The sequence below is a fragment of the Salarias fasciatus genome, chromosome 20 (assembly GCF_902148845.1).
Source record: "Salarias fasciatus chromosome 20, fSalaFa1.1, whole genome shotgun sequence".
In the NCBI taxonomy this organism is placed as follows: domain Eukaryota; kingdom Metazoa; phylum Chordata; class Actinopteri; order Blenniiformes; family Blenniidae; genus Salarias; species Salarias fasciatus.
The window spans coordinates 7,648,784-7,661,107 of record NC_043764.1 but is presented as its reverse complement, the minus strand read 5'-3'; the positions used below and the strand labels follow the sequence as shown (position 1 = coordinate 7,661,107).

Sequence of the window (12,324 nt, the reverse complement as noted above, 5' to 3'; positions counted from 1 at the left end):
CGTAACCGTCTTCACCCATCAGAGCGTTTTCATCTTCTTGTCACTTCGTCATGTCAGTTTTCTCATCTTCTCCCATCCCCTGCTGGTCTCTGCTTTCCTGCCTTCAGCTTTCTCCACCTTCACTGTTCGACACGCTCACTTTTTTTTTTTTTGGCACGGGGGGTCGGGGGGGTGTTAGAGTTCTTAAAAATTTCACAGCTCAGTAATATGAAACATGCAGCAGTGCAATGCAGTAATGCAGGTCGTTCAGCATTTGAACCCGGCAAAGACAGAATTGTGAGTCGTCAGTTCGTCTCATGGAAAAGGAACTAAAGCTGGTTTGGGAGCTAAAGACCAAAACCAGCTGACGTTGGGCAAATGGTAGAACTTGTCATGGAAAAGTAAAAGAATCCAGTCAATCCTGCTTGTTTAAGACATCGTCTGTTCTATTTCAGTGGGCTTCAAATCTGCATCTCCACATTAGTATTTCAGTGCTGTACATGCCAGCATGGAAGGGAAAAAAAAAATCACATGGGCTCACAGCTTGAGTCCTTCTAATTGGGCTCAGTTATGCAGACCTGTTGTCTCATCATATTACATAGTTTGATGAACTTAAATTAAAAAAAGAAGAAAAAAAACTCTGCTTTCCATCATTATTGTTGGACCTTTTGTCTTCGTTTTCAGTGACTGACGCATCAAACGAGCTCGGGATCCTTTTGAGACTTCTTGCATGGAAGGTGGACGATTAGTTTACGTCACATTCGGTCATCCTCCAGCATCGAGCCATACAGTGCAGTGGAGAGAACTCGGCTGTGGTACGGTTTTCGTCTGATCTCGGTGCTTACTGGGATGTATCCCAAACGCTTTTCATCATTCTGAAGGCATTTCTGGCCTTGCTGGAGTATTGGTTTGCCTCTCTGGATTTCATGTGCTGTAAGAAAAAACACCAGCAATAAAATGTTATTAAAAATGATTCATTAAAAATGACTTTGTAAAACTGTGAATGATGCTGATTTTGCATCTTCTGTTGAACCTTTTGTCTCAGTTGCCTGTTTCTGCTGCGTCAAAAAATAAGCTTAAGATAACTTACAGAAATGACGGAGCAAATTTTAACTCAGCATGAATCCAGAAGAGGGACCAAAATTAAGAAACTCTTCCAAACATCGACTGAAGGCTGGCTCAGTAAAAGAAAGAAAGATTCAGAATAATTAGGCCACAGAAGAGACTTAACGTGCTTCTGATTGGATTCCTGGATCCTCCGGGTTGTGGTCAGTGCAGGATGAACACAACAGCTCAGACGTCAGTCACATCTTCCAGCCGTCCTGGGTGGTTCCCGGGAGGCGTTTCCAGATCTGGCCAAATATGCAACCCCTCCGGTATGTTATAGGTCTGCCAAAGGCTGGTTGGAGGTTCCCAGAATAACTGCCGAGGGAAGAGGCTGGAAGTTTTACCATTGTAACAGAGGAAAAGAAAGAATTTCCAAGTCAACTTCAATGCAGTATAACGTTTCTTTTGCATCTTTGAGTCATTTGAATGTCAGTTTCAGGACTCTGCTATGGGCTACTTTTTTAAGGTTTTCTCAAAAATAGCCCTGGAGCCAAGTTTTTATTTTTATTTTTTATTTTTTTTCAATCTTCATTTGATTTTTCAGTAATTAGTGCTTGAACCATAGCAGATGGCATTTTGGGGGAAATGTACAAAAAAATCCACATTATTGTTCCTGAAGCTCGATCAGCATCACAACAACGTAATAAGGAAACAACTATAGCTCTAAAGTATCGATCACTGTGGCTTTTGATTTTATGTTAAGCTTCTCTAAAATTAATTTCAGGAAATTTGGAGGCTTCAAGTCTTTTTCCCCTGTTTATGTTCATTGTGTAGTGGAGTGAATGGACACACAGACGAAGGATTAATGGATTATAGATTGTGTATTTCTCAATGGCTTCGCTTTAACTTGTCCCTTTGACTTGTCTCTGTATAATTCCCTGTAATTTAAAGATACTTTTAGGTCTTCTCTAACTTAACAAAATGAGAATTGACCTGAGAGCGTCAGAGAAATCGTGACAGGGCGACTGGATCTGACATGACAGGGATGCAGACAAAAGAAGGAATGCCTCGGTGAATAAAATGAAGAGGAAATGCATTAAAAAAATCACCCCAGGGAATCAGTAGAAGACGAGCAGCCGACTGAGCCGATTTATCACCCCGTGATTGAAACGTTGGAATTATTTCCTCCTCGGTCCACACAAACAAAGAACACCTCTGCTATCTCGGAGGAGATTTTTCACTGCGATTATTTGCTAGTTTGAATGTTTTTTTTGTTCATCACCTGAAAAAAGTATTAGCTTAAGCTTCAACAAATATGCCTCAGCTGTCGGTGGCCTTTCTCTCACCCCAGTCTGCTGCTCGCCTCCTCTATCTGTTCTCACATCTCGTATGCAGCCTGCTGCAGCTTCGCAGCCTTTCACTGATAGATTACTGCCATCTTAACTGTGTCGTGCTGCTCTTTGCATCTGTCAGACGTTTTTTTTTTTTTTTTTTTTGAGGGCCTTTCTTCCCATTTGTGGCCCGATCTTCCCTGAACTCCTTTCTGTTAAACCTCACACAAACCAACACAATGCAGTGAACTCCGTCTGAAAGAACAGATTCAGCAGCTCGTTCAGAATATTCAGGATCAGTCATCGCCTTCTTTTCTTGAGTCTTACATCTGCTGCAGTCGGTTCCAGTGTAGATAATTGATGGGCGCAGTTTGGGTCACAGTGATGTCTGCCCAGGTGAATTAAAGTTTTAATGGACGCATTGCTTTATGCCTTGGCTGGATCCAGGGTGTGACTGTGGTGAAAGATGAAGTAAGATGTCATTTATTGCCGATAGATCAGTTTGTTTTATTGTGATCATACAGGAAAATCCAGCATTCAACCAAAATCCACTGCTGAGTTTGAGCAAGTGATTGCAGAGGTGAGATTAGGGGTAATAGTATAGCTTTCAGTTTGATCCGTAAGAGGTTTCAGCTCTGCATTACTTGGATTTATTTGACATTTTTTCCCTGACGGCTGTAATATATATTTTTTAAAAGTATACTGATAGCTATTAGTTCCTGCATGTCTGTGTAAATCAAACTTACTGAAGCCAGACGTCAAGAAAATGTTCAACGACAACTCAGTTTTCTAAAAGTTAATTAAGCTCGGTTACATTTGTCATCCTTCCTGTCTGTAAAAACAACCAAAAAAAAAAAAAAGGAAAGTTATTTTTCTGCATCTGTATTTGCAAATGATCTTATGAACTGATTGATTTCACTCTTCAGTGGCTCCTGTGTAATTGCGTTATGGTGAAGCTTCCAGGTTTGAATGTTTCTTCACACGGATGTTGAACTCACGATGCACTTCAGAGGTTTGGTGCCACTTCAGATTTTAGCTGCTCGAAGAAACGTGCAGCATTTGAGAGGCGCGATCCATCACTGCCGGAGACGAGGCATCAACGCGGTGAACAATTCACAAACTGTACATGATAGTTTTAATAAAGGTGAGCTCAGTTTTCGTTCACTGTGAATTCAGAATTCAGTCAACCATCCATTCTCTTCTATAATCCATGCGAGAAACGTGAGCAGGCTGAAATGAAACCAAAGTTTTAAATGAGTTTCCTTTACGCAGTGCATCGTCACGTTCACTCATTCATGCACACGTTCACGTTAAAGGTACCAGACCTCCTTGGGAGCAGTTTGTGGCTCAGAGAGACGGGGGACCAAACATCAATCTTGGTATTAGAAGATGATCCGCTCTTCCACCTGAGCCACAGCCACCCACTGTTTTCTTGATTCTCCTCTAATGTTTCTTCAGCGTGGTTCAGTCCGAAGCAGAAAGCCGCCTGTGTGATCATGAAAAAGATTGTGCGAAGAGGAGTTTACTCATGCTGTGGGCCAGTTTTCAGGCTTTTTTAGGTTCAGACAGGTTTTATAAGCACTTTCTACTGTGTGTTGCTGTTTGGAGCTGCCAGCGTGTGAAGCCGTGCCCGGCCCGCCGGCGCTGCTCTAAAACCCGATAGACAGCATGTGTGTTTTCAGCTCTGTGAGCCAAGTTTAATCCAATGAAAAACATTTGGAAGATAAAATATGCAAGCGTTAACATAAGACAGAGGGACGTGCGACTCTTGTCCTCGGTCAAGTATCGGTCCATCTCCCGCACCATAGTTTTCATTGTTTACACGGTGCGACAGTGTAATCGTTCAAAAAAAATTTAATCTGCGCGTTCATTATCTGTGGTTTCTGAGTCGCAGTTTATCGCACAGTCTGTCTGGAGATGCAGGCCAGGCGCAGTGTGTCTGTGTTTGTTTATTCACAAAAGATACATTACAGTTTCTTTGTTTGATTCCAGAATCGGTCCTGATAAGACAAACTGTAGCAAAGCAGGCTCTGAGGATTACCTGTGCGATAATGGCAGCAGGTGTGGGAAAGTTTGCCGTTTCTTCCTGAATGTCACTTTATCCTTTTGACTGGAAAGAAAATCATTTTCATTTCAGTTGGACTTAACACTGATCTGTTGCTGATGTGGTTCGTTGTAATGGGGTTTGATTAGCGCTGTGCTGAAAGAGGGATTTTCTGCATTAGAAGCTCTTATCCCACACTCAGTCTTTATACTAAACTAAGGAAAATGATCCCTCTGTGTGCAGTCCCAGTGGAATTATTCACCTCATTTAACTTTGATCAAGTCACCAAATATACATGGATAAAAGCAGCTTGTGAAAACCCATGTGAGATTATTTAAGATTATTTAACTCCAGCGATGAGCTGGATGAGAAGGTCTGTACGCTGATTGCTATAAATTGAATGAATTTTTCATTGATTGGCCTCTGAACACATCTCCTTTGTCTGTTCATCCTCCAGAGCTGATCCAGAACGGCCGGCTGCTGACGCTGCCCCTCGTGGCCGGAGACCTCCACTCCTTACTGCCCGATGAGGACCGGAGGCGTCTCTACGTGGCCATGAAGGACAACCTCCTGTCCACCAGTCTGGACGACATCACGCAGAACCCGCGCAAGGTCGGAACCCAGACTCTCACACACTAACACACTCATGCATGGACTTATGCCTTGCACACACACACACACACACACACACACACACACACACACACACACACACACACACACACACACACACACACTCTCACACACCCTGATGAGGCTAATTACTGATCATTTAAGAGGAAATTCCAACCCATCTGACTAATATCCTCTCTGATGTCTTATCTTTGTTGAATTCTTCTAAAAAAAAGAAAAGAAAAAAAGTTCCTCTTTTCATCACTGTCCCATCTTCTCTCTCTCTTCTCTCTCTCTTTTTGAAGTAATTACAGACACGCTTTCTAACTTTTCAGGAAGAGGATTTTCCTCTGGTGAAATATTGTGTGGTTTATTTATTCAGAAGAGTTCAGATGTTTGATAGCAATGTTCTTAAAACTCCAGTCAGGCTTTTTTACCCTTTGACATTGTCAGTTGTCTATAGAATATGTTGCTCACTTTTTGTAACCTTTAAAAGCTTCACTGGACGGCAGAATAATGACTTCCAGACCCGCCACAATTTATTTTCCACACGTTTCTCACATTGCCTCTATGCTCCACTGTCTACGTGTAGCGCTGAGCGGTGTGACGGCCTCAGTGTGCTGGCAGCTGGCGAGGTTTGATATTTTAGACCAAAATAGGTGGAATTTAGGACGCGGATGTCACCGGATGAGCTGCAAGCCAGATTTTTTTAAACCACCAGGAGTAATAACCTCCACCACTGTGCTTAATCCATTCTCAATTTCTTCCTACTTTTTAAACAATGTGACTTTGTGGTCAGGCCATAGCATTCCAAAAACCAGGACTTAAACATTGAGGCAGGAAACTGTCAGTTCCAGCTTTTTGTGAATCAGCTGGACAATTTCCCGCCCGAAAAGTACAACAGAACGACGGAGAAGAGGGTCGCAGGCCGCTGGAGCACGTCCCGGCTGACTGTGGAGGAAGGCAGGGACGTTTACTGGACACGTCAACACAGCTTAGAGTCACAAATTAACTTATGGAACCTCATTTACATTTAGTTTACATCAATATTCATGCTCACGGGAGATCAAACATGCAGCAAAACATAAAGCCATCATTCATCTTCAGATGCATGACGGTATCAAAGTGGTTCCAAGCGGCCTGTTTTCTCAGAAGAAATCAAGAGTGACCATCGGACGTCAGGTCTGTAACAGTATCGCGTTTCATGTAGGCAGCCAGACGGGCGAGCTGACGGCTTTCCAGCGAGCCAGGATGTTGAGTTCAGGGTCACGACAAGGGCGGCGACAGGACTGCCGTCTCATACCGCTGTCCTGTCGGATCAAATCAATACTGCCATAAGTCAGAGGCACTGGTGAGCTGGCAGACGGACGGACAGACAGACAGACAGAACTCATAACAGCCTGGGACCTACTCAACCAGGCGGCCCGCCAGCAACGGCATGGATAGTCACAGTCAACCCGTAACTCTGCACGTGCTGTAAAGTTATATATTTGTTCATACAGTATTTATAGTCTGTTTATTCCATTCCAGCTTGTGTGCAGTTTTTTTTTTCTTCCCCCCTTGTGGTGTTAAAACCACTCCTGCTGATATATTCTCCACATTGCTGTTTCCTTTCTCCGCTGCTGACACGCAACAGCCTGTTATCAGTGCTGCTTGAGGTTTCTACTTCTGTTTAGTTTAACTTTTTTGCTGCTTTTAAATGGAATATTAATCTGTGGAGCGCATGCTAGCACTGGCACAGGAAGACGGACGCGTCTCAGCGGCGTTTCCGAGTTTCGAGGCAGCATGCCGAACGTGACAGCGTCTGAAGTCACGTTCTTTTTTGATCTGACCAGAAACCCTCAAGACATTCCTCCTGTGTGAGTCTGCAGCTCGGAGCCACCGTTACATAAAGGGTCACTCAGAGTTTGAACGTGTTTGTGGCTTTCATTTAAAAAATATTTGTCCTTTACTCATTCTCACCACATTTACTGTTTCCTGTCCAGCTCTGAAGACAATTAGCCAAGTGCAAAATCGTCACGGTTAACACACATTTTTTTTTTAAAAACTGTTTAAGCTTTGTCCTTGAATGGTGGATGAACTGAGAGCCAGCATGCTCTTCACGAAGCGGTGAAATTCCCATTAACCACAGCTTTTAGCAGGTGAAGAGCGGCGTTAGTGGTGGTCCACGCTGTTGTCAGTGTGTGGTATGTGGAGATAAGGGGGAACGTGGTTTCTAATCTTATCTGATGGTCTCCGCTGTGCTCCGGGCTCTGTGGGAACGACTGCATCGGGGAACAATTACTGGACGTTCAAGAAATCGTTTCCTGACACTCGCAGTGTTTGTCATTAATCATAAAAAATGGGAGTTTGTGTCACAGTTTCCAGATCGACGATGAAAATATTCAGCAGAAACAAGCCGCAAATATTTTCAGTAACATCTACCATGCGTGGAAATTCATTTATCATGACAAATAGAATGGCAGAGTTTCAATATGATTCATTTTCACTTTAAAGTGAATCAGCAGCTGCGCTCTTTTACAGTTCCTGTGGAATGCATCGCTCAGTGAGGACGATCGCTTACCCTATCGATTGCATCTCTTTCTCACTGTCCTGGTCGCACAGGGAATGAGTGACTCAAGGAAATATTTACATTAGTCATATCGATGCCATTTGAGTCGGCCTCACATCTCTCTCTGTCTCTCTCTCAGTCACACACACATCTTCTGCTCCTCTGTTTTTTCCTCTCTCTCACTGGCTCGACATGAAAGCAATGGGATTGTCATCATTTTTGAGACTTACTGTTGAAGTTTACATGCAGAAGCAACAATTCAGTCTGATGGGATTAAATGGCAAATTCAGTAAATCTTATTAGTCTTATGCTATTGATCAGGGTTTAAGAGAATTTGCTCACTGATGAAGCCATCCTTCATCTCAGTGCCAATAAGTGCGAGCAGAGCTGACTGTCGTACCTGAACTCAGTGTGAGCTCATCCAGTCGGGGAACCTCACACGACCAAACGTAAACAGCCAGAATTTGGAAACGTTTATGGATTATAATCAGTTGCAGGGGTTCAGACAGTCAAAATAAAAGAAACAAGAGAAGAAAAGAAAAAAAAAAATCCATCAATAAACCTTTGGTGACTCTCAGAAGACACGCATCCCCCGGCTCTCCAACAATAGTTGAACAGTCTCCACTCTGTTTGTAATACTCGATTCCATCTCATCTCCGTCTCTCCCTTGTCTGCATTGCAGAGGATGGAAAACTTCTTGACAAAAAGACCACAAGAAATGTAAATGAGGGACCACAGGAGAGCCAAGGTCTCGGCCTTCAGTCTGACTCGTGCTGCAATAAGAAATGCACAAGAATTTTTTGGTGTCTTTTTCAAGTAGAGAGCGAGGAGAGGTTGCTTTGCAGGCGCAGTCGTGTCTAATAGAACCTCACAGTTAAAGGAAAAATAAATCTGACCCAAATAAAGGTGCTCGTCAAAAAGTTTCACTCACACCCGCCAACAGCTGATGTGCAAGCTGCAAAAATACCGTTCCAGAAGAAACTTGTGGTTTAGTGAGTGGATATAAGATAAGATGTAACTCAGAAGTTGCTTTGTTAAATCCCAGCATCATGTTTAGTCTGAACCAAGTTGCTGGGGTGTCTGAACTAGTTGCCACTATAAATACAGTAAATTATCAATGCATGAAGGTTCTCTGTAAAAAAAAAAAAAAAAAAAAAGACGATTAAATAGAAAATTAAACTGATTCTCTTGATTTTTAACAAGAAAATATCTTATTTCCATGTTCATATTTTCAAAAGAATTCTAAAAAGATGGAATTGTTTGGTAGCTGCTGTTCCTGCTGATCTGACATAATTGAGATGCGGCGCTGCTGCAGGCGGGTTTTTATAGTCTCCGGTCTGAAGCTGCCCCTGCCTTAACACAAGAGATTAAAAAAAATCCCGCCGGCCACACACTTCGTCTGACTCTCCTCGCTTCGCCATATTCTGCTGACTCTCTTTGCTCTGCTTGTAAAGCACCTGCCGAATCCTTTTATCGCAAACGTAGAGTGAGCAATAAGAAAGTTTGTTTTTTTGGTAAATGTTTTCTCTCGTCTGGCTCCCTGTAGCTGTACTGGCCAGCCAGTCCGGACCGTGTCCAGGAATGTCTCATGGCTGGAAAGGACCCAGAGGTGATTCAACACACACTCACAAAACCACCACATTGCATAAAGACCGCAACATGTAACACGAAGAACCAGTGCTTTTAAAGGAGGTAATTGGCTGAAAGGTATGCAGGAGAAGAAGTGCATTCAGACACGATTTTGCACAGATAGGGATCAGTGGCTTACGGGTCAGGCCGTATCAGCCTTTGCAGCAGTTTTTTCCACTGAAAAGTAGCTAACGCACTGCAGCCATCTGTAGAGTTCTGCAGCAATAAAGTAAGACAGTTGCATGTTAGATTATCATCGAGAGCGGAACTAAAGCTGAATGAACACGAATCATGTGGGAGCTGAAAACAAACAGGAGAGCTCTGATGCAGGTGACAGTATCAAGATGCAGGTTTGAGACATTTCTTCACATCGAAAGTCAGATGCGGACATTTGGTGAGGAAAAACTGAGCAAACGAACCAGACACGTCAAGGCTCCAAGGACAAGTCAGTGCACTTCAAATCCTTCAGTTAATTCGCCTTTTTAGTCTAATGAGAAACATGCATGTTATGGTTTTAAGTATTAATGCCAGCTCCTGGTCTTATTGCTCTTCGAGGGTTTTAGGAATCCAGCCAGTTCGTATACCACAGCACTGTGCATCCACGTGGAGGCCCTTCAGTCTTCATCTGTCTCTCTGTCTGTGTTTAGATGGAGTGTGCAAACTTCCTGCGAGTGCTGCAGCCTTTCAATCAGACTCACCTGTATGTGTGTGGAACCGGAGCCTTCAACCCTCGCTGTGCATTCATAGCGACCAGTGTTTTCCATCAGGTAAGACCCAAAAGAAATGAAAGAATGTAAATCCCTCTGCAAAATAAAACACATGTTTTTTCTTAATCACATTTGTATATTCTCAATGTAAGTCTTATTAGCATGTGACATGACTTTAGTTTGCAGGCTGCAGGATTTGGTGGTGAAATGAATCAGACCATCAAACGTGGAAAAAAACACTCAGCGATGCGGATTCAGCTGAAGCGGCGGTTTTGGACCAGCTTCTCAGATGTTTTATGTTTCTGTCATGGATTCGTTGCACATAACAGAATTTTCTGTGTGCAGTGTGTTTTTTTAAATTCTCCTCCCTACTGTACACCATCAAATATGAGAGCAGCAGATGACATTTTGAATAACTATCACTTTCCCTTTACCTTGCATTGAATTAAATTAAATTCAGCATGATATATACTTATATTAGATGATGTTATCTGAACAGATCAAATGTTCCTTCCACCCACCACCGTGTGTGTTCGGCCCGCTGGTATGAGCCCTCATATACTGGCTCATGAGCCACTGCCCCTATTCCCATATATCAACCCGGGTTCACCATGTGCCATCTGTCTGTGATATTAACTACTTTCCTTTTGTCATTGAGGCTGCGCTATGGGGGTGCAGACACCTCAGTTTTTTACTTTTTTATGTCCGATGGATTGTAAGTGCAGTTTTAGAGGCCGGCAGTGTCTCTGATCTGACCCGTAGTTTGTCATTGTTTGACACATGTGGGTTATCTCTACGTCAGAAGTAGGTTACTGGTTCTAAATGTCCTTGGTTTTGAAGGAGGTGGTGTCAGTTTATGTCTGAAGTTTAACATCAGACATAGACATAAACATTTTTGTGGATTGGTGTTTTCCAGTCGCAGCATTGTGAGGACCTTGAGGAAATCTACGGTCACGTTGTTATTCTGGAGAATCTCCATCCTTGTGGTGACAAAAAAAATGCGGTTCCCAAAATGAAAATGTTTTAGCGTTTGGGTGAAGATCGATTGTAGTTGGGCGGCTTGACTGAGGTTCAAGGTTATGTAAGACTGACTTCATGTGTCAAATGCACTTCCTGAAAAACTGGTATAACGCCACACTGGTGGGGCCCAGAATGTGGGATCTCCCCAATGGTTTATGAACATTTTAGTGAAACATTTGGCTTCAGGGTCACATTAGAATAAGGTTTGGTAACGTTCAGCACTTAGTTTGATTGTCAAGATTAGGACCAGGAAATGCATTATTCAATGAGAAGAGCCACACACAGTGTGTGTGTGTGTGTGTGTGTGTGTGTGTGTGTGTGTGTGTGTGTGTGTGTGTGTGTGTGTGTGTGTGTGTGTGTGTGTGTGTGTGTGTCAGGGAGCAGCTAATCTCATGAAAGGCCATGTGAGATCTGAGCAGAGGTTCAGACAAGGTTCTTAAAGGAGCTGGTGGTGCTGACTGGTTTCACACGTTTTTAAATCCCTCCTCTTATCCCAATTAACCTCAATTAGATGCAGACTGTGTGTGTGTGTGTGTGTGTGTGTGTGTGTGTGTGTGTGTGTGTGTGTGTGTGTGTGTGTGTGTGTGTGTGGGCAGGTTTTTGTGCTTGTGGCAGTAACACTCAGCTGACTGTGCACTTTTTTTTGGTTTAGTCGATACATGAAATGTAGAAATTAAATCATTAATTAAAAAGTCACAGTCTGCTACTTTGCCCAAGAAAACTCTGCTGGCCGTCTCCGTCTGCGGAGCAGATTTTCTCTCTCTCTGTCTGAGCGACCTCTTTGTGTGCTTCTGTTTTCAGTCAGAGTACCAGACTTTCTCCTACAGCCAGACGGAGTGTGGGAAGGGGAAATGCCCCTACGATCCGCTCCAGAGGACAGCTTCTGCTGTTGTTGGTGAGTCGACAGCTCCAGAAAATAGATTATAGATGAAGACAACAGTGTCTGCGGCCTTGTTCACTCCTGGTTCTCATGAGTAAAGTGCATCATCAGTCATTGAAGCAGACAAGCAGCTACACACTGTATGAGTTTGTTGTTTTCTTTGACTCTGCCTTATCTTTTTTACTTTTAAAAACAAAAGGAGGTTTCATGGTTCAAGGAAGAGAAACATGTTACCTGTCTCATTTACCTGTTCTTAAATTTAACAGTTTTGGCATAAATGTCCAATCTCTGACCGAGCTGTAGAAGATTTTGATTGACATTGCACAATGATCAAATCAATTATCAGCACCATGGCATATAAGAAGACACTTTTTCTCCAATGTTTTAGTGAAAAACAATGTAAAGTAATGTTATTTTTGTGTGGTCTGCATAGATGGAGAGCTGTACGCAGGCATCACCTCAGACTTCATGAGCAGGGACTCTGCGTTTTTCCGTAGTCTTGGCAGCCGTCACGTCATACGAAC

The 12,324-nt window shown here is 43.0% G+C and overlaps 1 protein-coding gene across 2 annotated transcripts in view; it reads left to right on the top strand.

Moving 5' to 3' along the window:
* The window catches only part of sema3h (sema domain, immunoglobulin domain (Ig), short basic domain, secreted, (semaphorin) 3H), a 58,735-nt gene that overhangs the window by 17,881 nt on the left and 28,530 nt on the right, over nucleotides 1-12,324 (top strand). For both annotated transcript variants that reach the window (XM_030118477.1, XM_030118478.1), the window contains exons 2-6: nucleotides 4,859-5,013; nucleotides 9,111-9,173; nucleotides 9,841-9,960; nucleotides 11,722-11,815; nucleotides 12,234-12,324. The exon at nucleotides 12,234-12,324 is cut by the window's right edge and continues 29 nt beyond it. In XM_030118477.1, the coding sequence (XP_029974337.1) occupies nucleotides 4,859-5,013; nucleotides 9,111-9,173; nucleotides 9,841-9,960; nucleotides 11,722-11,815; nucleotides 12,234-12,324 (523 nt within the window). The remainder of the gene's footprint in view (nucleotides 1-4,858; nucleotides 5,014-9,110; nucleotides 9,174-9,840; nucleotides 9,961-11,721; nucleotides 11,816-12,233) is intronic.